This window comes from Anas acuta, chromosome 13, assembly GCF_963932015.1.
Source record: "Anas acuta chromosome 13, bAnaAcu1.1, whole genome shotgun sequence".
NCBI lineage: Eukaryota > Metazoa > Chordata > Aves > Anseriformes > Anatidae > Anas > Anas acuta.
The window spans coordinates 5,014,493-5,041,244 of record NC_088991.1 but is presented as its reverse complement, the minus strand read 5'-3'; the positions used below and the strand labels follow the sequence as shown (position 1 = coordinate 5,041,244).

Genomic DNA, 26,752 nt, shown 5'->3' with positions numbered 1-26,752 from the left:
CATGAGTTTCTTCTAAGGAGGATGAAAGGATTTTTCTGCTGGATCAGAGCAGCAGCTGCAAAAAAAAAAAAATGCTGAACGAAAAACAAAATCCCACATGCCATCAGCAACAAGCTTTAAGCTTTCACACTGTTTTAGCAAAATGTTTTAGCACACTGAGGCCATGTCTACTTTAGCAGGGCAGCCCAACATGGACAGATCTGAGTGAAACAACTGGTGCATTTCAAGGTCCACTTCTGTAACACTTGGGATTTTCTGTAATCTAGTGTTAATGTACACGAGGTAAAGGCTCTGTTAGTGCCAGAGTGCCAGCCACCAACAGAGGAATAGGAATTCCTCTGAAGCTCTTCTGGTTTAGTCCCATCCAAAATGAACCCAGTTTGAGTGGGTTGAGACCTGGGCCAACCTAAAATGCTAGTGCAGGGGCACCCCGAACATTTCCAGCTGGCAAACAAGGGTGCCACTTCAGTTCCAGCATTCTCAAGTAACAATTCAAAAACACAAAAAAATGATTTTGCCAGTCACATGATGTCAAATGGTATCAATAACTTGCTTAGATTAAAAAAACAGTTCATTTGTAGGGGCTTTTATAAATCATTCTATGGAGGACGAGCTAGTTGCTACCAGGTCTTATAAGAACATGGGAAAATGAGTGAGGAAACACAAGAAAAAAATTACAGCCACTTCTATTACTGGAAACAGGAAGGAAAATTTTGTCAGATCCTAAAGGTCAGAACAAGAAAGGAAGACTGAAGAGCAGAAACGGCATCTGAAATAATTGCTCCTTGCTTCAGTAGTGAGACATAGTGACAGGCAAAGGAAGGGAAGTCAACGTTGATAACAGCAGCAAAAAGAGCTTGGGCAAGGTATTTAATGGCAGGTAACATCAGCCTTGAGACGAAGGCAGGTTACCAACAAGCAAAGAGTGGACTCCAGTCCCTGCAGCGGAAAGTGTGTTGAAGCTGTGAGCCAGCAGACGTCCAAATAAATTGGAGAAGAAATAAGGGAGAAAGTGCAGCCAGTTTTTGCCTCTCTGTACCTCACTGCACAAGCACCCGTGAGGCACAAACATCAGCCAGCATCTGAGGACTTGTACATGGGTTTGGGCTACGCAGGCACAGCTCGAACTAGTTCCTGCTAGGCCTGCACAGAGCAGATCCCTGGGACAGTGGAGGAAGCTGTGAGGATGGTGCTGAGTACGAGCCAAGCTACAAGTGCTTGAGACAGAAAGCTATCTTCCTTCCTTGGGCTGTTTTGTTTAGCATTTACAGGCTGCTAAGTAACACAAGGGTAACGTAACTAGAGGCTTAGTCTTTAGAAGAAGGTTAGTCTTTCTTCTTCCAGGTGCCTTAAGAAACAAGGTTGTAAATAACCTGAGCTTCCCACAAAAGGGTTTGGCTTTGCCGTTCATCTCCTGCGTGATCCTTCTCCAGTCAGCTGACATGACAACAGATCTTATCTTTTGTGGATGAATGTACTTTCATGAAACTGCAAAAGCGAGCAAATTAGAGGTTCACCTCTACAGAAAGGAGATAGAAATCCAGGCTTCTAATGCCCCAAACCTGTCACATGGAATATACCATATTGCTGCTAAAATCTGTGCTAAGTCCACGGTCCAAAGCTTTGTGCAGGAGAACTCAGCCATTCAGAATTGTTTTTGCTTCACACTAAAGATCACACGATTACAACAGCCAAAAAGAATTAGACTGAAAAATGCCCCTAAATGAGATGACCAGATTAGAGGCTATAAAGCAGCACAGATATCTGCTGGCCTCTAATGCAATCCAGAAAGAGCCACAGTGATTTCAGTTAGTGGGATTTTAGCAGGGATTGTTTCTAGGATGACTGTTTCAATCAGTGCCTCAAATGCCAAAATGTGTTTCATTTTTTGTGTCAATTCTCTTAGGGGGAGAGGGGGAAAAAAAAGTATTCAGGAACCTCTGAAAACTGTACTGCGCAAGAGAAGTGGGAGAACAACGGGTCACACTGGAAAAAACAGTTGAACTTCCTTGTGCATTCATTATACTGTGATTTCACTGACGAATGAGGCTTTCCTCTGCCTCAGAGTGAACAAAAATACTGGTAATGCTTCCAAGTCAACCCACAAAGCAATTAATTCCTAGTGTTTGAGTTCAAAGTCAGCTCAGTGATTGAATAGCTCTCTACAGTCACCAAACAAACGTACCTAGGCAATCCGAGCCACGTGATCCAGAGGGGAGACCAGCTGAATCCTCGTTCCTTGATGTCCAGAGAGGGATCTGTTGAGTCTGATGCAAGGATTTCCAAAGCTTTCAGTACAACCGAGTGGGAAGCTGCATTAGATTTCAGTGCTGAGACAGCTTCGTAGTAGTTAAGATGAGTCAAATCAATGCCATTTATGCTCAGAAGTATATCTCCTGTTGGGTAAATAAGATAGGATTATTGCAAGCCTTTTGCTATGAAGCCCATTCCTACCTCAAGGTCTCATGTGTAACCCTGCTTCCACCTTCACTTTATGGTGTAAGTCCAACGTTCACTTAAAAACAGGTCCTCAAGTGTAAAGATCTGAGTCTTCTTACCTCGCTTGATTTTGCCATCCCTGAAGAGGCACCCAATGGGCTGCACGCTCGTTACGTATATAGGGAGCTTGTTTTTGTTATCCCTTCCACCTCCGATTGTTATTCCTAAAGACTCCTTTGGTTCCTTTTTTATTGCAACTGTCTTCTCGTGAGTTACATATCCCTGAGGTAAATCCTACAGAGGAATGACAGTACAATATACAGATTCGTTAATGCAATTAACGTGAGAAGCCCAGATCCAGAACAATAACAGAACATCCTGCCTCTTTAATCCAGAGCATTTCAGCAATGTTGCCAGATGGCAAAGGCAGCTTCTCTTGTACTTGCTCTGGGTGGAAACACTGCCCTGTATTTCCAAAGTTCTACCAGCAGGACTGAGGCGCCACTGTCTGGGAAACGAAGCCGCTCCCAGCAGTCCCACATCTGTTTGCTGTAAGGAGGCACTCAATGAGGGGTGGCCTCTCAAGGCCACGTGTATCAAGCCATCAGCCCCTCGCTGGCTACTACTAGATTGGGATCAGTAACTTGTATTATCCACTCTGAGTCACTTTGTTTCTCGTGCATGACTTAAAAGGTTCACGTAAACTCAAGTTTACAGTGTTTACATTAGAATAACCACATACCCTGATTTCTGCTCATCAAGCCAGCATGACACAGACGGATAAAACAGACAAGGAGGAGATATTTTCCAGATCCAGTATACAAAACAGAAATCAAAACTTGAAGATGCTGATGAAGATGGCCAGCATCCTTAGAGAGAACGTCTAGTGATTATAATGGTATTATTTAAAGTTTAAATACCAGGATTTATTGTTTCCCTGTTAGTTTGCACATAGTTGCAGATGCAAATTGGAGGTACAAATCAACATTTTTCAGGACACGCGTTTTTGGACGACACTAGCATCTTTGTTTTTCAGGTTATAGTGAAAGCACACTCCAGCAGGTGCTGTAGATACAATATGTAAATGGCAGACCGCTGTTTACACCAAGGCACCACACTCCAGCCATGTGTGGCAGCTGCTCACTAACCTCCAACAGAGGCGTTTAAACACAGAAGTCTGGGCGGTTTCAGAACGTTTTCTCACTGAAGTGGTAGCTCTAGACATGGGGCAAACCTCCACTGGGACAACAGACTGGCAACTCTCCCCCTGTGGGGTATTCTTATAACATGTAAATGGATGGCAGACACACCGCTGAAGTCACACATACATGTATTGCACTGTAGTGCTCCTGTATTTTCTACTTCTGTTGCATAGAGCTGTCTAGCTCCTAACCAGAAGCATAACTCAGTATCATTGTGCAGTACTCCAAATATGTCGTGCTTTATGAATTTCAAGAAGCCCAGTGCTGGCACTGTTAAGTGTCTCACGGATGGTAAATTTCGCGTGGCCCTTTCCAACAAGGAGGGTTTAAACACTTTCTGCATCAACATTAGAGACTTCAGAGGAAATTCTGACATGTTTTTCTTGGTAGATGACAAATACTCAGTTTTCCAGTACTGATAGCCAAAAACCTGCTGCTTTTCAACAGCCCAAGAAGAAAAGGAGCTACTGGTCAGTCTTACATGACAAATAACTATCACAGAGCTAAAACAACAGGCCTACAGTCCAAGAGTAACCAGTGCTTTTGCTGTTATTTACAAAGCTTACTTTCTGGTAGGTAGACTTTCGCCTGTAGTGATTCTGGTCTAGTCTCCTCCGATGGTGCACTGGGCTTCCTCCGTTGCTGCTGCTGCTGCTGCTGTTGTTCGACGTGCTGCCATCTTCCCCTGGGTCCAGCAGCTGCACACCTGGCTGCCTCAGGACCACGAAGTTCACTCTTGATTCACTGGTCTGCCAGGAGAAGCAAAGAGAGGGTCTGAAACCATGAGATGGCAAGGTCCCCTCATGGTTTGTGGAGCACCTTGGTTTTGTGACTGTTGGTTTTGAAAACCGTCCACTTTGTGAAAAAGTAAACACCACGTGTCCACACGTATCCATAAAAGGAGCTACTTAAAAAAGCGATGCTGGTGATTAAGTTTAACTAACAAATACAGATGAAGGCAAAACTCAAAGAAGTTCAAAATAAATCAGAAACAAAGGGAGAGCCCCTGTCATTTTCTTGGGAAAAGAGAAGGAGAGGCATCGTTTTCTACAGAGGGCCTGAAACAGATCTATGCAATGTGATGCATAGAAAACTGGGAAGAGCTGCAAAATTCTATGGTGAAAAGAATAAAGGAATTAGAAAATGTTAGAAGGAAAAGGAGCATAGTCAGGCTTCATTCCTGCCTCTGTTCCCCACGGATGCCAAAAAAAAGAGGAGGCAGAAAGGGACCATCACTTCTTCCACTTCAGTACAAGTAACCAGAATGGCGCATTGCAGAGCAAAATGAACAAAGCCACAACACTGACTGATCCACACAATGGACGACCATGATAAAAGTCCTGGATGCTTTTTCTTTTACTGTAAAGAAACTTGTTAAAGCTCTTCCCCTCCCAGCTTATTCGTGATGTCTATTGTTCAACATCTCCCACCCATTTTTCCCCAGAGTACCTGAAGACATTACCTTTTGTCTAAGACTGCTGCCAATTAAACACTAAAGCAGCTGTACGCCTGGCCTTGGCAGAACCACAGGGAAAGCATTCACTATTGTTACCGCTCCTCTGTCTGAAGGAACGAACTAAATTAATCTGACAAAACCTTATTGTGAAGGACTCCATTGGGGTAAAGCCTATGAGCTCGCTTGGGACGTTTCCTGCAGCAGATGAGTGAAGTGGAGTTGCTGCTCCCACTTTTCCACGTGGGATCCTGCTCCCCTGGTGCCACAGCACCACGCAACAGTGAATTCCCTGGCCTGGGAAGAGGCACTGGATCAGCTGCTCTGGTTTTGTTGTTGTTTTGGATGGTTGGGGTGTTTGTAGAGTAAAGATGAGGGTTTTTTGAAATGAAGTTTTAAAAAGTCTCTCCAAAATCATTTCAGGGTGCAATTTCTTCCAGACAAGTTGGCACACATCTGTGTCTCCATGAAAGATACTGTAAATATTGCATCCTGAACTGGGGATGTGCCCTCCCCTTCACCCCAGAGTACCAGACTATGTACAGTGCATATTATATATATTATAGGTGCAAATAGTATTTTACAATACAGGTGGAAGGACTCTTTTCTCCAAATGGTTTGCAATCAAAATTAAAAAGAAGTTTAACCCATACTTCTAATTAGCTCTCAGAACAGATAATGTTTGGAAGACTCGCAGTTTTACAGAACGTCACTTCAAAAGGAATTCAGCCCCCAAGCCCACTGAAGCCAGTTGTGGGACTTTTGTTACTAATTTCAGTGGGATCAGAAGAGGGTCCCTCATGCAGGAGTTATGCTTGCACACTACTACAGAAATACAGCAGCACTTGGGATGCGAGCAAAATTCTCATGGGCCATTGTATGGAATCATATCTATAATATAAAAAAGGATCTCAGAACTGGAACCCTGCTGTTTCTCTTCTATTCTCCCACTCCACTGTGCTGTCCTTTGCTGACTACCAGGAAGAGAACTGGCTCTCCCTTACTCAGCTGACCTCAGATCCTTCCCGGGACATAAACAGTGTGGGATCAGATGTATTGTGTCAGGATCTCCAGATAAAAACAAATGAGGTTACTGCCTAGGAAGATAAAGAATTTAAAAACTGACCTACTTGACATTGGCTGCACACGTAGCAGTCCCTATTCATGAACCAAAATTCCTTGCCATCTCTGTTCACCGAAACATTTGGCATGCTGCAATAACAACAAACTCCTGTTGTGCAGGAAAAGATCACCTCTCTGCCGCCATTTTAAGTACTGTAGGAGGCTTTTAGTCTGTGATGCCCCATGTTGTTTTCTAGACTCCCTTCCCAAATACTGGTAAAATGGGGAATCCTACAGAGAATTTCAAATCAATCAAATGGTTCTGCCCTGTGTGGGCAGCCTGTCACATCCCCCAGCAGACGTCTTCAGTTGGATTGCTAGAAGGACAAGAGGCTATCCTGATCTTTGCTGGGCCCTACAGATGATGTACACGGCCATTCTGCAAGAAGGGCTCCACGCCACCACGCCACAGGGGCGATCCCATTGCCTCAGCTGAAGTGCCACAAGCAGCCGCCTCGCTTCAGACTCATCAGAGGTGACTCACGGTGTGTTCCTACTCTTCATGTTTATCCCATTTGGAAGCAGTGCTTCCCACACATCTGCAGGGAAGCCGCTTTCCCAGAGGGATCTCAGGGAAGGCAGGTCACTCCCGCGTGTTCTGTTAGCCCTTGGGTCAGAGCAGGAGCCCTGCCATCAATGCAGGCAGCTGCAGTGTCATTAGCCACACAACTTCAGCCGCGTTATCAATTACCTGGATTATCTGTGCTGCAGTCTCCGGCGTTCCTTGCCTCAAATCCTGGCCATTTATAGACAGGACTCTGTCATTCCGACTCAGCTTTCCATTTTTGGCTGCCAAACCTCCCTCTAACAAATCTAGAATAAAAATCCCTGCCTCATCCGTCTTCCTGATCAGTTTGATTCCCAAGGGTTCGGACCGGTCTCTCTTGACCAAGGTGACATGGATCACTTCCCGGTTAGTAGCAGAAGTGGAATCCTGCTGTGCAGTCTTATTGGAAAATCCCTTCTCCTGCAGGACCATAAGGTGGAGAACAGGACCTGGGTGGCGCAGGAAGGAGACAGCCTGGCAGTGAGTCACACTGCTGATGTTGACACCATTCACCTAGAAAGACAAACAAACCAGAGTCCCTCATCAGAAGCTCCATAATTTAGGCACTCTCTGCAGCACAAAACAGCACAGAGCTGGAGGCAGGATGTACAACTCCCTGTGCGGTGCCGCAACTGAAGCAGCTGCTGCGAGCACACATTAGAGAGCAGAGCTTTCTAAAACAGAATGCAGAAGAAAGCAGATGGAATAAGGCCATCGGTGATGGCAAACAGCTGAGTAGTGGTGAGACCAGACAACACAGCTAACAAATCTGAAACTGCAGAATATGAAGTGATGGTATCTGTGAACTGCTTTCCGCTAACTTCCAGCATTCAGTGCACACTTGGAGGAGAAAAGCCAAATGGGAGACTGCCCATCCTCACTCGAAGAGTGGCCCACCATCTGCACAACAGCTGGAACCATCACCCTAACCACGCTGTTACCAAGGTAACCCTGAGAAGCTAACGTTCACTTTGTTGTCACATGAGACTCTGTAGGGTCCCTTTAGGATATTGGTCAGGCTGCCAAGTGTGGGGAGCTGCCCTGCGTACAGCCCAGTCAGGATGGAGAGGCGTGCAGGTAGACTGGCCAACGTGCAAGGTACGCTGCTGGGCTGAGACAGGAACCAGCTGGGAGATTGCGTCGGCCACTCGTGCGTGAGGCTGCCAGTCATTACTGATGCCCGCAGTCCAGCAGGGTAATTAGGTCTTTATGGCTCGCCAAATGATTGGGCAGCCACAGCCGGGAGGCACTAACAGTTTTCACTGCTTGTAGCCAGGCTGCTGCAGCCTCAGTTAGCATGCTACAACACAGCACAACACAGTCTGGTTAATCTCAGCGGGGCAGCAGGGTACAGGGCTGGTGCTCCTCATTATCCACCTTCTATTCATGATGCTGACTTCAAGTTATTAAGGAAATGCAGCTTAAGCAACATAGCAGAGCAAGTAGCTAAGACTTCCTAGCTAGAGCACAGTCCACTGGAGAAAAATGGTGCTACTGGGTGAAGTTTATCAGGTAAAGATCTTTTTCCTTGATCCAAAATGGTCTGAATTCCAAAAACTCAAGGGAACAGAAGGACACGCAAATCTACTTCTGAGCCCCAGGAGAAACACAATGCTACCACTAATGTCTGATCAGTGCTTTAAAAACCCTATCTGTAGAGATTTCCCAGTTTTTCTAGGCAACTCTGCCTGCTGACCCCTTATCCTAAGCCAAGAGAAGCAATGGGACGATCGGGGGGTTGCGTACCTCCAGAATGTGGTCCCCAGGTGCTATCCTTCCATCTGCAGCAATGAGAGAATCCCGCAAGACTTCCTGAACAACGATGTTTCCTAGCGGGGTGTCCTTACCCCCAACTATCCTCATGCCCAGCTCTTCCTCTGGGTCTTCTCGGTGAATCTCAATTGTGCTCGTTTCAGCCACAAGACTCGCTCTCTGAGGAAGGTCTGGTTGGGGAAATTGAAGAGAAAAAACAACACATGAGCAGGATCTTACCCACATACCACAAGATCTGTAATACTGGCAGGTTGTGTTCAAAAGTAGCATCTGGATGGAAAGGAAGAGAAAGCAGCTATCAGGAGAGGACAGGCTAGGTCAGACTGAGAGCTAAAAAGCTCCTATTTTTCTGGTTTCTCCAGAGTGTTTCTCCTCTTCTAGCTTATGGCAAAGTTAGACTGACTGCTATTTCTTGCATTTTATTAAAGGGCATTCAGAGCGTTTCACTTAGCATTCAGACATTTATTTTTCCTGCTGTGACAGCTGGACTACACACAACTAATCCCCAATTCCACCACACCCATTGGGAAGGGGCATTGCTGAGCTGTAATTACTGGCCTGCCATCGCGGTGACTCTACCACAGGCAGCTCACTGCCATTTCCCTCCTCTAATTTCCTTTCCTCCTTTTTTTTTTTCCCATCCTCCCATACACCAGGAGTCATGTTTACCTATTTCACAGCCTCCTGCAGCCTAAGCAATGCTTCTCAGACACTTTGAAGATGAAAGTTGTCAGCAAGTCATTTTAAATCTACCAGCGCCACAGCATTTAGGCAGGCCCAACTAAAGGAGCTAAAGTAGACTGTGAGGGTGAGCCGCTGCTGTCACACAGGAGGTGCAAAACCTGCCCCAGTGTACTTGGGGAAGAGGCCAACGGAGAACTAAACTGACCTCTGCGTCTGCACAGCAGCAGACAAGTTCTCAGCTCCAGCCTCTGCATGCTTGGAAACGGCAAACTTTGAGACAAGGCACCCCGACTTCACGCTCCTGCCTTCTAACAGGGACTGAGACAAAGGGGTCAATACTGAAAGGGAGGTGGTTCCCTTTATCTGCAGGGCTTTTCATAGCCAGCTGCTGATCCAAAACCAGGCTAGGCTATAAAAACACCTTTGCTTTGTACTGTTAGAGAGGTACTGACCACTCCAGGATATCAACTGTATGTTTAACTTTCTTACCAAGATTAAGAAGCTGGAGCATTTCCTAATTGCTAATTATTTGGCTTCTACAAATGCTTTAAATGCTGCATGTTGCCACTGAGCAGGACTGCATTTGTTTTGCAAAGAATCCTGGAAATAGGATTCAGACTCACTGCAGTCTGAGATTCTCTGAATTGTTTTGCACCGATGGGTTTTGTGCTTGTGATCAGAGCTTTCCGTGCCTGACACGCACGAATGCACCTCCCTTCTCCTCAAGGACACGCAGGGGAACGAGATTATTCCTACAGCTACTGGCGGCTGAACAGCAGTGAGGATAGCTAAGGATGTTGGGGACATCTTCAAAAGTGTCCAAAGTAGCTACCTCATTTTTACATTGTAGAAGGTAATTACATAATTACACTTCTTTATCAAACTCTCACCTTCTTCGGTCTCCTCAAAAGCTGGATTAACCAGCCCAGGCTCTGCAGTCCCTAGTGACACCACAGCAGCTGCAGAGCTTTCTGCTACCAGCGATGATCCTGCACTTGGTACCTCTGGATCCTTGGGCGCGTTCGTCTCCACCTTGACAGGGGGATCCTCCTTCCCTTTGGAAACGGGATTCTTTTTCCGTTGCAGTTCAGATTTGTATTTCTTGAAGCCAGGACACCTGGAGAGAGATTGTCAGTGACACTGAGTGGCTCACCTCTGCCTGCACAGCTAACCCAGCATACACAGGCTCTGACCAGCAAAGACGTGCAAAGAACTACATTCATGAGCTCATCACCTGCAGAGCTTCTATCGCAGACACTAAAAGTCATTCTCATTTTACTTTCAGCTTCTACTTGTGTAGAAGAGCAGGCTTCTTATTCCCTTACTTTCAAAATTATTAAGCGTTATATTTTAAGAAGGAGAATGCAATGGGAACTGGACTTTCCCTTGCTAAATATTTACCTGGCAAACTCTCAGCGAAGACAATACCTCTTTTAAAATGTAAGCAAATACTTCACTCTGCACTTCTAGAGATGACGACAAACTGTATCTGTATGCAAAGGAAGTGTCTCAAGTTTCAAGCTCAGCACTGAATTAGGCTTTGTTTTTAATGAGTTGGTAACATGGGAGAGCAGCGAGCAAGGCTTGCTTGCTTCTTTTTCTCTGAATGAGACCTGGTCAGACAGCTCTGCACCTCCAGCCCCTGCAGGTGACAGCTCCGCTTGAAGGATTCAGAGCAGTTTGTGCTCCCGCCGACCACTCCCCAGACGGAGGCTCGAGGAGTAATTCTGCATTCAAGAAAATGTGCTCTGTATGCATCCGCAGCACAGCTAGCCTGCCTCAGCAAAAACGGGTGAGGAAAAACAAGCTTTTATCAAGGGTACTTATAAAAAGGTAGCAGGTAAGGAGGGTGATGAATTCAAAAGCATCACTTTCAGAGACGTGAGTAGTACTGGGTGTTTACCAGAGTCACTTTCCAAATTAAACTCGACTATTTACATTCTGGCTAAACAAGTCTCATCCTGGTATTACTTCCTCTGGTTGTTCCTGGTCATTTATTCCCCAAGCAAGAAGATGACCCTAAAACTTAAAGACAGAAGCTGGTTGATCCACTTGTGCGTGTCCCTCTTAAGATGCTGAGAAATAAATGTACTTTGCAAAGGGCAGAGGAATCCCCCCAAAAAACAAGTTGCTAGATGCTTCTTACCCCTTAAGTCTCCTACTATCAGTTAATCTCATTAAAAAAAAAAAAAGAACACCCAAATCCCAGTGTAATTTTTCCCTTTTTTTTCCTCATTTTTCAATCTAGCCATGCTCACGGCGCATATCGTTGATCTCTTCAGAGCACTCCATCCCTACAGGAGATGCTGAGAACTCTGAAAGGCATACAGGAATGATACAGTTTCCAGCCAGGTCTTTAACATAAACATTTAAGGGCACCTCCCTCTTCCATGTTTAACTCGTGCGTCAGAGGGATTAGCAAGTGGCACAAGTTTTCTGATACCCAGACAGATTTATGGAGTGGAGGGGAAGGCTCTGACCCTGCTTGTTTCTGTAGCCCAGCCCAGCTCTGGGCCATGCCCTGCACGACAGAGGCTGCTGGGCAGCCCCATCCCCACAGCCTAAGCATTCGGCCCTGCTGGGCAATGAGAAAGCTCAATTAGGAAAAAAAAAAAAAAAAAGCTCATTACTGCAAGGACACCGGGAGCCTTCAGGAAAGGAACGTCTTCCGTCACATCCCCTGGCTCTAACACCGCCTCTCAGCTCGTGGGTACCACAGGTGGGCAGCCGCAAGGGTACGTGCTTGGCCCAAACCGTGACGTGTCCCACGTGCTAACGTTCCCCATGCACTCGGTGACCTGTTTATAAAACACAGCGCTGCCACAAAAAGCTACAGCACAGCTGAAGGGAAGCAAGCCAGTTGCGTTTCCAGTGCCCACTGAGAGAATGCACCTTGCCAACGAAGGTCTGCTTCCGCCTGCACTACAGCTTGCACTTAGCTCCCTTTCCTGCAATCATTAACTAGGAACAAATGTTCTTCCAGCACCGTGGCAAGAGCTCTTTGTCACCAGCCCTTCTTTTAAAGCTACAAAATTCTGCCTGCCACCAGCTCAGCCGGCAGTGGAACCACCAAAACATGTCTGCTGAGAAGCAGAGAAAAAAAAGCCTTCCTCTGCACAGGGGGAAAAAAAGAAATGTATTTTTCATTTGCGTCTCTTTCTCAGTAAAAGAAAGAGAGAAGGTAATGGAATTCTAAGTAGGTGATTCAGCAACTGCATAATGTGCAGCTTGGAGGGACTTACATTATTTGGATCAAAGACATATTGCGCATCTTAATTGGACCAATTAAACTGGCAACACTGCATGATCCCTTGCCTCCACAGTGTTGACTTCGTGCCTGTTTTTCTCCTCTGCTCAGTGAAAGAAGGAATAACCGTGTTTGTTCTAATTTCCAGAGTCAGCTGCCCCAGCTCAGGACACAGAAATTTATGGACGTTTAATAGGATATGGGTCTGCAGACAGCTCGCCTGCCAGGTAAGGACCTCAGCCTTCACAGCACACAGGAGCTGCCCTCCCTACCCCACAATTACGCTGTCCTCACCCACCCATTTCTCCAGCCTCACCCTCTGCCATCTCTGCTGTCCCACCTTGTCCCAGTTTAGGGACTGTTCTGAGCACAGATCTCTCAGGTCAGCAGCACAAGAGGCAGACGGCATTACACAAACACTGCAAGTGGGTATGCACCTGTTCTGCAGGTGAGCCTCCAGTTCGCAGCGCTGCATCGTCTGCTGGCACTCCGCCTTGAAAGGACAGCTGACAACCAGCTTATCCAGCAGGTTTCGTACCAGGAGGCTGGACTTGTGGCACTGCTGGAAAGAGAGTTTTTTCCGATCCATGGGACAAAAGTTGTACTCCTGCATGAAGTTTTCGAGGCACTTGAAACAGTACGTGTGGCCGCAGGGGGTGTCCATGGGCTGCAGCAGGGGCTGAAGGCAGATGTGGCAAATGAGTTCGTCGTCCACCTCGTCCTGGAAGTTGTAGAGGTGATTGTCCGGCAAGAGGTGGAACTGGCCGCACTCACAGCAGAGCTCGCCAGCCTGGTACCCCTGCTCTTCTGCTGCGGGGTCAGCCATGATAGCCAGGATGCCGCTCTCTCAGGCCAGCAGGAAGGAAACTTGTCACGCAGCAGCCGTCTGACAGAGTTCCTCTGATGAAAAGAAAAGAGAGAGAGATTTGCAGCTCTCCACGTAGCCAACTGAAAATTAAATAGCACTCCTGCTTGAACTCCCCCTGGTATCTTCACTGCCACCTCTTAGGGTTCTTCCTTCCAGAGTGACCCTGTGAATGATCAACCCTGGGATCAGCGAATACAGGGACCTGAGTCAGCAAAATGCTTAAGTTGCAATTACTTCGCATGCAACAGTGACACAGGATAGGTAAAACATTGCTAACCCCAGGAACTGGAAAAGCTGAGACAAACACTGTCTGTTCTTGAGGGAGAACACCACAGGGAGAGAGGAAAGGGGAAGAAAATGACTGACTGCTGTTTAAACTGACAAATTTTCTGTAGAGCTTCCCAGATGACACTGAGTATTATTAATTTAAAAGATATGTATGGCAAAATATCACTTCAGGCACTTCTGGTTGTCTGGTTTTATAGTCTGGGTTTTTTGGGGGGTTGGGGATGAGGAAAAAGAAGAGGAAGAAATTTCAAAAGAAAAAAAAATCAACCCATTTCCTTCCTCTCAAGCCCACTCCCTCCAAAAATGTTAGCGTTAACAAAGACTGCATTGTTCCCTACTCATCCATGCCTGTGTGCGCACTGAAACATATTTCCTATGGAAAGAGGCAAGCTTTCTACAGGGGAAAAGCCAAGCAGACAGTCCATGTCATAGCTAGTCATGACATGACCCGAAGGCTTGAGCTTCAGCTTCCTACAGGTGGGAAGAACCAAGTCAGGGACAAACTGAGTTCTTTGCAGCCGCTGCGTTACTGATTTCAAGAATGGTATCTCCAGTCACATTCATTGCCAATCTTGCCTACTGTAATTACATTATTTTTTTTTTTTATATAAAATTCACCTGAGTTTGCTAGCAGATTACCTACAGGCAGAGACACTGCAGGAAGGATTCCTGCTAACCTAGCTGTGACTTTAATGAAAGAGGCAGTGTGCTGCTAGATGAAGCTAACACTCACTGTTATGCTGCTGTTGTTTTTTTTGTGGTCGTGATGGTGATTATTTTGTTTAAGTTCATTAAAAATCCCACAGCCAAACCCAAAAATAAATCAATAAATAAGTAGGACTGTGATGAAATGGAAAAAAAAAATGAAAGACATGGAAAATATCTGAAAAGAGTTGCTTTTTCTGGAACAGGTAAAGGCTGAAGCAAGAGCCAACAGCGAGCGCTGGTCTGCACCGGTGCCTGGAGGACACGGCTGGCGTGCGGCAGGAGCTTTGGAGGAGGGTAGGCAAGAACAATAAGATAGCAAGGACGGCAAGAAAAAATTAGTCATGGGTTTCTAATAAAAACCATACATCATTCCGCTTCAATTAACTGTCAAGCGTAAACCAGGTAGTTAATTACAAGGATAACACATCACCAGCAGAATCAAGCCACTTTACGGGCAAATTTTCCTAGCCATAGAAAGCTGTTCAGTTTGGAAGATGACAACATTACTGTCACAGCTCCAGGTGGGCACAGCGCATGTGCTGTGTGCTTCTCCTGTGGCCGCAGGGCCAGGAAGCATCTTCCCCTCGAGGAAGGCACTTACACTGCCCAGTCCGAGCTCTTCTCTTTGCAGTTACTCCTTAACCCTTGCACGCACATCAAAGCAGACGTGCCCTGCCCCTTCAGAAACACCTCTGCTCTTGGGTACTCAGCTCCGTCTGACACAGTCAGATACCTCTCCTCTTTTCCTTACAGTAAGTCTCCATCTGATCCTAAATTATCTCCCGAGCGAAAAGGAAACGTTCCCGACAGCAGACCATCACTTCCCATCACCTACCAATTGTAATCAATCAGCTCAGCACCAGCAGTTAAGCACCAAAGCAAACCCCTACCAATACGAAATACCTGCGCTTCGGGTTGTCGCATTTGCATAAAATTTTGGCAGATGATGAAACAAATCTGCTCTCTCGGCGAAAACAAGCTCCTTGGTAATTTTGCTGATAAACTACTTCTGAATGGGGGGGGGGTTTCCACATTATTTACCAAATTCATTCTCTGCTTTCTGTGTTTGTTATAGGTTATACGTGATGAATCCCATTTATGAGTCACTTCAAAACCCGGGGAAGATAAAAGCATCACCACAACCTTGCAGCGTTTTTCTTCCCCGTAACTGTTCTGCCCTCTCTGTTCCCCTCGAAAAAAAGGTGTGAAGATTTCACTCGAAAGCACCAGAGCAATTTCTTCTTTCACACTGCTGTCCTTTCAGCGAGGAGGACACTCCTGCAGACACCGGGGAACCAAAGCCTGACACCTCAGTGCCGAAACCCATCCCACAGCCTTCGGCAAGGCAGGAGTCAGTGAGCAGCACGGGGAGGACAGCAGGCTCAAACAAGCCTGCCGCTTGTTCGGTGATTCAGTCAGAAAGCAGATGTTCTGTAAGAGGAAAATTGCTAACATCTTATTCAGCAAAGATGACTACTTCGGCGCAACAAGGCAGGTTTGAAGCGTCTGGAAACTGCGCTGTTTGGGCACAACAGGCACAGCTGCTGTCTGCTCAGACATACCCAGCTCCACAAGCCCATCTCGCGCTGTGCCGCAGCCAGGCCCCAGGATTCTAGCTCTGGAGGTGAAGTCTGAGGTTCACCCCCATCTTTGGCAGTTTCCATCAAGTTTTAGCTACTCACTGCAGCCTCTGAAGGCTGGGCCGTGCCCAGCAATCCCCTTTGGTGCAGCTTGCTGGTACGCCGCTCCCCCCTTCTCTAGTACTCACGCCTCTCCCCAGGTACACTAATTCCAGGAGAGGTGCATTTGAGCTTGCACACAGTGTACATAATAAGAGGGGGTCACAAAATAAGGACCTAACTTGGTCCCAAGTCGCTACTTACTGACCACGTGAAGCCCGACATACATTTATGCTGCTGCTCTGGCGGGCTCCGCAGTTTTAGAAGCGAAACACTACAAATACATCCCAAGACAAAGTTATCAAAAAAGTTATGCAGCCCACTCCTATACCTGATAAAGAACTGAGGACAATAAGCCTACACAAATTTCTCTACATTTCCCCCTTTTTACCACATGTAGATAGAGAAAAGATTTCTTTGAGATCATTTTTACCACACAACAAGAACAAAAGCAGTGTTTTTTAAAGGAGGATTTCTTGTACTGTAACACTAACTCAAAGAATAGCTTTTTTTTTTTTAAAGGACGACTTATCAGGTTGTCTAATCTATCTCCCTGCCAAGCAAGACTATTCCTGACAATAGCAGCACGTTGCCTATTCTTGTTTTAGCCCTGCCGGGGCACAGCCCCCTCTGCACATCTGCATGGCGGGGAGCATGCGGCACCCAGCCGCTCGGCACTGCTCCTGCTGGGTGGACAAACCCTGTCCAGAACCTCCCCTGCACCCCAGCCTGGCAACAGAGCTGGTGAACTAGTTCTGCAGATGTTCAAAAAGGCCTCTTTTTTAAAAAAAGCAAAGTTCCCTACAAAAATCATTCCAATGTTGTAGCTCTGCTTGCACTAGAATGGCTGAAAAGGAAGGGTGGCTGTCGCAGCTGGCTGCCCCTTGAGCAGCATCCCTGCTTCCAACCTGGGCGCTTTAAGGGCTCAGCATTTCCAAACGCAGCCCTCGCTCCTTGTCTGTCAGGCATTTCACTCTGCCACCGCTTAGTGGGGAGCACAAACAGGCACCGTTCAGCCCAGGCCTGTCTCTTCATACAGCTCCAGCACGAGTTGCTTTCAGGCACGGAGATGTTTACCTTCCTGACATCTTTCTGAGGTACGATCTTGCTGCTATTCCAATTTACAGCTTGCTATTCCAATTTATGAGCTTGCATCACGAGAGGCTACATTAAGACCCGCAGAACCACAACACGTGGGAATTGAACACTGTTATGTGATCCTGCATCTGATTCTAAGTGACTTACCTCACCTCACGGAGGGACCTCCTAGGAATGCAAAGCACACCGAACCTGCACATCCAAAACGATATTCCATCCCTCCCCGCAAAAAGACTGCTTCTGTTAACTAATTGATTTATAAAACCACAAGTATGGCAAATGACCCAGAGCACATTCCACGCTGCAAAATAAGGAAGCGTGCAGGCAGTCTGCTGCAAGGCGAGGACGTGGAACAGAAGTGTAAAGATTCTTCCAGCAGATCAGGATCACTACAGGAACGCCTCGTACTGACAGAGTTAAAAAAATAATAATAATTAGACATTTAAAAGGCATCTGTCAGGTAGCTAATTCTCAGTAAATTATTTGTGCCATGGAAAGCATCTTGGGATTACAAGGGCTTTCCGTGTTAACACTTACACGCTGCTATGGATGGATGGTACTGAAAACCCAGCTATAAACGCTGGCGTTGAGGCTACAGGGCGCATGCCCCACGTATACTGCTATGTAATACTTTACTGCGATAATTATGCTAGTTATTATATTTATGACTACATTTCCCTGGGAGACTGGAAATGCAACATTCCAAGTAAAGGCTCCACAATTAATTTTTTTTTGGGGTGGACAAAACAAAGCCAGCACATTCTGGATTAAGATGACTGAGGGCACTAACCCCAAAACAATCTGCTTACATAAAAACAAAGCAACAAGTTCAAGATGGATCCTAACATAGCAAACCCAGTGCTCTAACAATGAACCATGAGAAAAACTGACAAAAAAAAAAGAAAAACTTTCTTCAAATAGTTTTCCCTTAGTTCAGAAGCCTTCTGTTTCACTGAAAGGGATTTTTTTTTTTTAAATGAGAGAGAAAGATTGCGAAAGTGTGCTGTAACAGGTTTTTTTGCTGAATTTCAGCTCTATGTTGAAGGAGGATTTCTCACACGTGAAAAGGGACAGGTGTTGTACAAAACACACCAGTGTCCTGCCTGAACACTTCCAGTGTGCTGCTGTAGTCTTTCACAACCATGACTGAACTGTCCTTAGTTTACAGTAGTGGCACAGAAACTAGCGTCAAAACATCGTATTTTTATAAGCAATGCTTACAGCAGGTCAGTTTTTCCAAAAACCACAACACTGAGCTCCAGAATACCTTCAGGTGGCGATACAATTCAGTGCCCTATTGCCTTTCTTTTTCCTTTCTGATATTGCTAAAGATTAGGCCACTGGATGTTTGAGTGTGAAGTCAAAGCTCCTGTAGATGGTATGTTTGTTTGTGCAGCTCTATAAGAAGTAGCCCTTTGAATGATTAATTTTGCCTTAAAGCCAAAGAGTTTCCAATAAGCCACCTCGGGGGGTCACCGCTCAGTGTCTATTGCAATGCTTCGATTGAGAAACTTGACATCCGAGCTGATTTACTGTGCTCAGTCTAAACAGAGACTGCTAACTTAGATCTTGCTGTCCCCCTTCGTTTTTGACCATTCTTTAACCACAAACTTGAAGACGAGTTTTATTCTAAAGCCCTCGCATTTTTGTGCTCATTGGACAATTTTGTATTTAATTGGCTTGAGCTTCTGGGCAAGTATCTGTTTTCTCAACCAGAAAAACAGAAAGCCAATTGTATTTTCATGAATTTGAACCAGAATCATTATCATCTTAGACTAGAAAAGATGTATTATCCCAGGAAACCCTATGTGCTACAAGGCTTGGTTGAGAAGAGTAAGACTACCCCAAGGAATACTCTCCTCAGCAACTTTTGCAGTATCAGCTCTGAGCACGGTACGTGGATTTCCATTTCCTTTTTTTTTTTTTTTTTTAATGTATTGGAAAATTCAACAAAAACATCTTAGCTTTATATTACTTAATTTTTTCAATCTTACTAGAAATCAGCAGCAAACTTGCATCTCATTTTATGAGAACGAGAAGCTCCACAAAAAAAACTCAGAACTTGGTCCTTCTGGTCCCCTCCTGGTACCACCCCATGTGCCGTGCGTTTGGTTCTCAGCCCACTGCACAACTGCAGCGGTCTCACCAGGGACCCTGCGGGCTCTGAACCAGCAGGACTGCACAGATGTAATTCAGAGACTCTTCCTACAGAGCAGGAGAGGCTGCTGTTATCATTCAGTTAACATTATCTGGGTAACAAGCACCAGTAAGTTTCCCGTCTCCTCCCTTTTCTATTAAGGAATTAAACTGGGGTGTAAAATGTTTTCCACCTCCACTTTTCTTCCAAGGGGATTAGACAGTGACTATTTAAATACACTGCTCTGAAAAACTGATAAACTGAATGCCAGCAAATAAAAGTGAAGCCAAGTGCTGCAAGAGAAGCTGTTTTATTTATTTCTTCGTGCTTTCTCACCTTTGCTAGATGTTTCCACTGCATTTCACCTTCCTTTCTATACCCTTTCTTCTCCACAAACGTACATGATGTTGCCTGTTATATGGTCACAGAAACACAAAGCTTATGCAGATTCTTCTGTTTTACCAATTAAATCAATTTGCTTCTTTGCAGAATGTGATCTGGACTCCTATAGAAGTATCACAGCCAGCAGCACGTGTATGTATGCATTTTCTTTGTGTTCTTTATTTTTTTCTATTGCAACTAACGATACCTGTCTCAGAAGTTAAATACCCCTACCTCCACCCCCGGCTCACCAACACTTTGACATGTGCAACCACCTGCAACTCCATCCCTAAAAATCAGTCTGACAGTTGTGAATGAGGTTTTCTGCAAAGAAAGGAGAAATCCAATACTATAATTTAAGGATAAATGGCTTAATCTGTAATTAATAACCAAAAATTTCTCCCACAATTGAAGCAAAAAGTCCCAAACCAAAGCAAAGAGGGATAAGGAGACTTGATGTTAAGATTTAGGATTATCTAGATAGCTGGTAGAACAGACGCTTTCCTAAACGCTGGATTTTGAGGACAGGAGGTAAAAATCATGTCTATTGGCTATATCTGAATACCAGACACACCACATCACTGTCTGTGTCTACCTGTAAATGCCTTGTTTATGGAAAGAAAACAGCACCATGGTTTACAGCAGATGAAATAAGCACGTAATGTGCAGGAGCTTGTCTCTGGTGCTGTTATTTTTGCAGCAGCCTGATAAAACCCCATACCTGTTAGCCACTTGTGATCTGGGTGTCATATTTAACATACAGATCAGAAAAGAGTGAACATCTGCTATCACAATTTCCAAGGCCCATAAGGGAAGAAGCAGCCTGTGCGTTATCCAACTGCAAGTTTTTAAAAATTCGTGTTTAAATATCCTCACCAGGGCAATCACTACCATATGTGATTAACAGTAATGCGAGGGGGCAGGGAGAGAGTGACTGGTGCTCTGGGTATAGATGTACAGCATTTGGTATTTCTGTAGTCCTAGGCCTTGCCTGTCTCATGAGAAAGTCCTGCACAGCATTCATCTCTATCACACTCGCAGTTGCTGCCATCAGAAACACCCGGGCTTTATTGCAGGATAAAGTATCAGAGCTTTCAGTCACCCACAAGTCAAATCTTGGGTTCAGGTACCTAGCACTGATTTATTTTTTTTTTTTTATGATACTTTTAAAAGCTTGGAGCAGTCTATGAAAGAATCCCTTTATATCACCAGGCATTTGGAATCTAACTCCACCAAATAACGCAGGTTATCAGTGACAACCAGGCAGCACAGATGAGGTGGTTGTTCTGCAAGGGAGATCAAACTTCCCGTGGCCCAGGCTCTTCTCCCGGTGGCTCCAGACTGCCCAGCCCACGCTTGGTGCCAGCAGCACCACCAGCAGCAGCAGGGTGCTTCGCCCTGCTCAGTACACAACACCCCAGACTTCCTTTCACAGCGTACGAGGGCATTTTATCAAAAGCAGTGCAAAGTACTTTCTAGCCCAAGCTTGTTCCACCTAACTAAAAAAGCTGAATTAAAAGATAATTAAATCTGGAACTCCCTTTGTATCTCTTCAGATCATGGTAAAGGGGAAAGAAAACAAGTTATCTTCTTTAAAAAAAAAATATATAAAGAAATCCGCACTAATTCCCTAGCCCACGTGTTCTCAAACTGCAGCTCCTCGGGGTGTGCAGCGAGGTTTGAAGTCAGCTCCAACTCCCGCCAGCGCCCGTGGGCAGGCAGAACGCAGCCAGGAGCTGAAGTGGCCTGCCCCACAGCTGGCAGCACAAGTGGGAAATAAACTGAAGCCTCTCTGTTAAGGATTACAGCCCTCTACAGACTCGCAGAGTGGAATTACAGCTCATTTTAAACAGACAGGCCACTGCTTAGGACGTCTGTATGATGGGCGCGTGAGCTGAAGTATGGCTGCACATGTCATTTACGATGCCTTTTTGTCGTACCATTTCTCCTGGTGGATCTGGTTGACTTTAGACTTAACTCTCACAGCTGGGGGAGGAGGGAGAGACTTTTTTTTTTCCCACCCCCAGATCTTAACCTGATTTAAAGCTGTGCCTGAGCTGGTATCAGAGGCAGGTCTTTCAGAACCACTGTTATCTTATTACACATACATTTACAGTATGAGTAAATTGTTATTCCATGTTGTACTTTCCCTTGTTCTAAAAAGTAATTAAAAAAAACAACCTGGCGTGGCCTTCTCACCAGTTAAAAGAGCTAGAACGAGAGCCCTGCTGACCAAAGTCCTCCCATTGCTCCCCAAGCAAGACAGCAGCGCTGTTCCTCCCTACTCACCAGCAAACACGCAGCAGGACGACCTTGAGTTGGGATATACATAGGAGCAGGGAGGCAACCTCCTCGCCCTGCTCAGTTCTCAGCCCGTTGAGATTGCTGGCAGGGCAGCCAAGTAGCCAGGTGTTAACCTCACAGGGGAGCTTTTTTTTTTTTTCCAGTCATAACACAAAAAGGCCCAAAAGACCCATTATGTTTATTTTTAGGTATCCTACTTGAAATAGTCATAGGGCAATTTTTGTTCACTACCAATTGAGACCATTTAATAGAGGATATCCTCAGTTCTAAGGCTCACAAGGCAGGGACTGATTGTTTTCTTTTTTCCCTTTCTATTTAGAGACCTGCAGTAATGCTTTACTAGATGAGAAGAAATTATCTTTATTTATTAGTCTAGAGGTGGGAGGTTAATAAGTCTGAGAACTTTACAAATAGGGCTGATGGTGATTTACTGGACTTTCAACAACTGCAGAATAACTAATGGCACAGATGAGCCCCATAAACTCTGAAAAGAGCGGGTTAAGTTTTATCTCAACCCTTTTTTTAACTGCTGTATAATCAGCTTTTAATGAGAAGGTCTGCCCCAGCTGTTTACAAAGCTCACATGAGTTAAGGCCCAGGCAAAGAGTAGACAATGACTGACACTTTAAAAAAAAAAAATACAAAATCCCTTGTAGTACTTCCCTTCCACTGATGATTCCAAATAAGGAGCAATATGGTCTTCAAAAAATTTGCACAGAGACCCTCTAGGCTCAGGGGAACATTGTATATACGTAAAACCAGCCCTCATCTGCAAGCTGCTGATTGTCTCTCCAAATTCCTCCAGATTCATTCCATTTCCCTCCTTTCAACCTCAAGAGATTTGAGGCCTGGACCAGCCTAGCAATTCCTACTGTCTGTGTTCATCTAAATCCCCTCTAACACTTTAGATGTTAGATGACACAAATGGCTCGTGAACAATTTCTTATCCAAATTATCAAAAGGTTTCCCAGGTATTTGCATACGTTTAAGCTCAATTCATTTCAAGAAATTTCTACAGCAAGTTTCAGCCTACAGCAACATTGTGTGTGTTATATATCAGGAAATATAAACTGAGCAGAGACTGTCAAATACAATTCCTAACAACTGTACGAACAGCACCACTAAAGTAAGCTGAGAAGAGAAAGCCAAACAAGAGGGTTTTGTAATATATCAGCAAAACATACTCGAGCCTGTGAGTAAGACAACAGCTGCAACCACTCTAGCAAGATATATACAGTCAGAATGAAACGATGCAGCTAAATTTTCAGAGTGCAATTGATATGGCAGTTTCAGCAAGATTTTTTTTTTTTTAAATGAAAAAAAAGTGCATGGCAATGCACAATGAAGAGTTAAAAGTACAGCAGGGAGCACTTCGTGGACCACAGATACCTTACTCTGCTCACCGCCTATTTCTAGGATTCTACAATTTCATGCATGGGTAAATTCATCCAGTAACTATGTTTAGGGAAGCACGGAGTTATCATTGTTTAAGAAACCATTAATTACAAGTGCTAATTGAAGTTACTGGAATCGCCATTCATCTAGCATTAATGCTATCCGGAACAACCCTCAACCTGTTCCATCAGGCATCTTTGAACCTCATGGTTTTCTGGAGCAGAGGAAGGTCATGTAGCCACCAGGTCCCTTCTGGAGCTCTTTCTTCCATTTCTTACAGCTTGTTCCCCAGACCAAGTGGTTGGGTTTGTGTATTATCTCTAGCTCACTTACCAAACGAATAGTGAGGGAAGAAACTTTCAAAGAAACTTGGTTTTCAACAAGAAAAGCTTTCCTTCTGCTGCACAACGCAGGTTCCTCTCTCCATTTCATTTGGATTTTATGCCATTATTTAAATGAGTTACATGCGCACTGAGATTTTGTACAATTACAGGCACAGTAAGGGAGGTGAGCGAAGGCGGGAGTTTCCAACACAGCTCAATTTTCTAAGAGCTAGCTAACCTCACAAAAGGTCAACCTCCTGTTTATCATTTCTCTGCTCTACCCCCAGCCACAGGACCCCTTTGTTTTTCCCCGCACAAGCACTGGTGCCCTTCTGACTTCATGAGCTGCCTTAGGCAGCAAATCCCTTTGGGGGAGGGAATAAATATGACCACTGAGTTACCCCTTTCAGCAGCAGACATGCTACATCTGCTCAGCTATATTGTAAATGAACAGTTTGAGTGTAACAGTTTGAGCTTGCAGCTTAAGAGAAAGAAGTTTTGTTTTGAAGGAGCCATGTGCACGATCTGCTTTCCCTTTACTGGAGACCTGCCAAAGAGCTCTGGCCTTCAAGCACCAAGGACAAACGTCAGCGCCGTCCCTCAGAGGCACAGCACAGAACTGACATTGCTGCAGGAGGGTAACTACAGTTCCTTAAACTACATCGTGCCACCTAAACCCTGGGCTACTCCGGAGCCTCCAGAGGCTACGGGATTAGGCTGGACACTTCTGGGGCTGCATGACAGCGACAGAAACTTCCCTGGGCTGACTCGTGGGCTGTCGGCCTGCCCCAGCTTACCCTTGACACAGGAGAGGCCTCTCACAGCACCTAACTGTCTGCATTTGGGCTGGAATAGTGTTTTCCACACAGAGCCTTTACACTGTTCTGCTCCTTGGCGGTAAAACCAGAGCAGAAAGTGAACATACGACCTTACTTGTTTTTTTGGTTTGGCAAGCAACAGGGAGGTACTCCTTTTTGCATCCCTTACTGTACAAAGATAAAACGGGACCAAAGAAACTGCTCAAGGGACTGGAAGCGCCTTTTGGGCAGAGCTGGCAGCAAGCTGACCCTGCAGTGCCACCGAAAGGGGCAGCCCTGCTCTCCCGGCCACCTCTGGGGCTGGCACCAGCCCCTTGCTGCCCAGGCTCTTAATTTGCCATCAGATAACGAGGCTAATGGTAGACCTAGAGAGACGTCAAGCGCGCACAACTGGGACACGAAGCGCAGGGTGCCTGTCCCTGTTGGTGTTACACAGCCTTAAACCCCTCATTAACTCCGTATTGTTAACTAAAATAAAACAGCAGTGTTCCAGTCCCATGGCATCCCTCACACACCTCCTTCTGAGCCTTTTACAAACCTTTCCAGCACATTACCTCACCTGCGCCATCACATGTATTCCTTACCTCCGAGGCACTTCCAAAACGTCCACGCCACCACGCTGCTCTCCTCGCCTCTCACCTCGCCTCCTATTTATAGGCTTCTCCGCATCAGTTACCAGCGCGGCATCGCAAATTCGCCGACTTAACCCCCGTACACCCTCCGACCCGACAAATTTTGCCTCACGACCTCCTTTCGAGGGTCCTGTGGCACCGAGCTCCGGGGTCCCCTCACGGAGCCGAGCCCCGGGGGCGGCGGGGCGCCCCCCCCCCCCGTGTCGCCAAGCCCCGGACGGCGACAAAAGCCGCTCGTTCAGCCCCCCCAGCCCTACCTGGCCCCACAAGGAGCTGAGGGGAGGCTGGAGCACGGCCCTCGCCCCGCTCCTCGCACCTCAGGGCGGCCGCAGCCCTTCGAGGAGCGGGGTCCCCCCCTCGCCCCCCGCCACTCACCTGGAGGAAGGGGACGGCAGCGGGGCTCGCTCGCCCCCCGGGAAGAGCAAGGGCCGGGGAGGGAGGAGGAGAAGGAGGAGAGGGAAGCCCGGCGCCAACTCGGCCCTGCAGCCGGCGGGGCGAACGCGGCTCCTCCACCAAGTTTCCGGGCGGGGATGAAAGTCGAAACCTACGTGAGAGGAGGAGGCAGCGCAGCCGCCCAGGTGTCTCCCGCCCGGCACGGTTCAGCCCGGCACGGCCCTCCCTTAGCCGCCGCCGTGCTCTCCTCCTCCTCCTCCTGCCGGGCCGTGCTGAACCGAGCCGGGCCGAGCCGGGCCGCCCACCCCGCCGGCAGCCCTGCCCCTGCCCCTGCCCCTGCCCCTGCTGCTCCCGCCCCGCGGAGGGCGCCGCGGCGTCGCGGGCACCATTTTGTGCGCCGCCCCCTCAGGGCTCCGTCGCCCTCGCCTCCTCTCCTCAGCCACCCCAAGCCCCTTCGTGAGGGCTCTCCTCACCCAAAAAAATATGGAGTTTTCCTCAGTTTTCCTCAGCAGGACACCCTGTGGGGAGAGGTCCCGCTCCCTTGGCAGAGGGCTGTGTTTGGGGGTATGCCCGGGGGCTCCCTGAGGTGGTTCTGCGCTGGTGCTGCTCCCACCGCGGGGGTGTTGGTTTTCCCTCCTGCCACTGCCTTATCCCAAATCCCTGTAAAATGTAAGATGGGGTAACCTGGTGGGTCTGAGGCTGTTGGGAGAGCAGGGAATGAATTACAGTTCAGCCAGTGACACGGCTGGCAGAAAAAATAATAAATAGCATGGGGCGGGGGGGACACGACTGTTCTTGAAATTTACATTTTGCCTTCTGGCAGAAATACTGTCCATCTGAAAGTATTTGGCTTGTTCTTCATCTGTTAGGAAGGCAAATTGTGAGAGCCCCTGTCAGCCCCAGTGAGCCAAGAGCCATAGGGTACCTGCTGCTGCTGCTGGGCGCTGATAGCAGATGGCAGTGCTGGTTGCTGTGCTGTTTCTATAAACTGTAAATTTGGCCACCTTCCCATGTTAAGGTGTGGGCATTTACTGTAATTTATGTGCTTTGAACTAGCAAAACATGGAACCAGGAGGGACCCGAAAGTTACCAGATTGTGCTGGCCCAGCACTATGTCCGAGCTAGTAACTCTTCCAAAAGGGAGGGAAGTTGCTGGCCATGTCCTGCGCCTTTCCCTGTTCCAGAACATATTCAGGTCCCCACAGAGAACTAGAATCCTTTCAGGCAAATAATATTAATAATAACCATAATATCTTATGGA

At 46.5% G+C, this 26,752-nt stretch overlaps 1 protein-coding gene and 2 long non-coding RNA genes across 5 annotated transcripts in view; 2 read left to right on the top strand and 1 right to left on the bottom strand.

Moving 5' to 3' along the window:
* The window catches only part of LOC137863468 (ligand of Numb protein X 2-like), a 31,856-nt gene extending 6,037 nt beyond the window's left edge, over window positions 1-25,819 (bottom strand). Inside the window, exons 1-8 of one of the 3 annotated variants that reach the window (XM_068696593.1) lie at window positions 25,474-25,819; window positions 12,905-13,367; window positions 10,111-10,337; window positions 8,510-8,706; window positions 6,908-7,276; window positions 4,208-4,390; window positions 2,559-2,733; window positions 2,186-2,396 (exon numbers count right to left, since the gene is read on the bottom strand). In XM_068696593.1, the coding sequence (XP_068552694.1) occupies window positions 2,186-2,396; window positions 2,559-2,733; window positions 4,208-4,390; window positions 6,908-7,276; window positions 8,510-8,706; window positions 10,111-10,337; window positions 12,905-13,293 (1,751 nt within the window). In that variant the 5' untranslated portion in view covers window positions 13,294-13,367; window positions 25,474-25,819. Of the gene's footprint in view, window positions 1-2,185; window positions 2,397-2,558; window positions 2,734-4,207; window positions 4,391-6,907; window positions 7,277-8,509; window positions 8,707-10,110; window positions 10,338-12,904; window positions 13,368-25,050; window positions 25,208-25,473 lie in introns of those variants that run through there. The other 2 variants (XM_068696594.1, XM_068696595.1) reach the window with 2 other exon arrangements.
* Window positions 12,224-15,554, top strand: LOC137863475 (uncharacterized). Its single transcript, XR_011100911.1, has 4 exons — window positions 12,224-12,401; window positions 12,616-12,694; window positions 14,535-14,625; window positions 15,407-15,554. It is a non-coding gene; the product is annotated as an uncharacterized lncRNA (long non-coding RNA).
* LOC137863476 (uncharacterized) lies at window positions 18,325-21,223 on the top strand. Its single transcript, XR_011100912.1, has 3 exons — window positions 18,325-19,001; window positions 19,735-19,779; window positions 20,839-21,223. It is a non-coding gene; the product is annotated as an uncharacterized lncRNA (long non-coding RNA).
* Window positions 25,820-26,752: the final 933 nt, after the last annotated feature.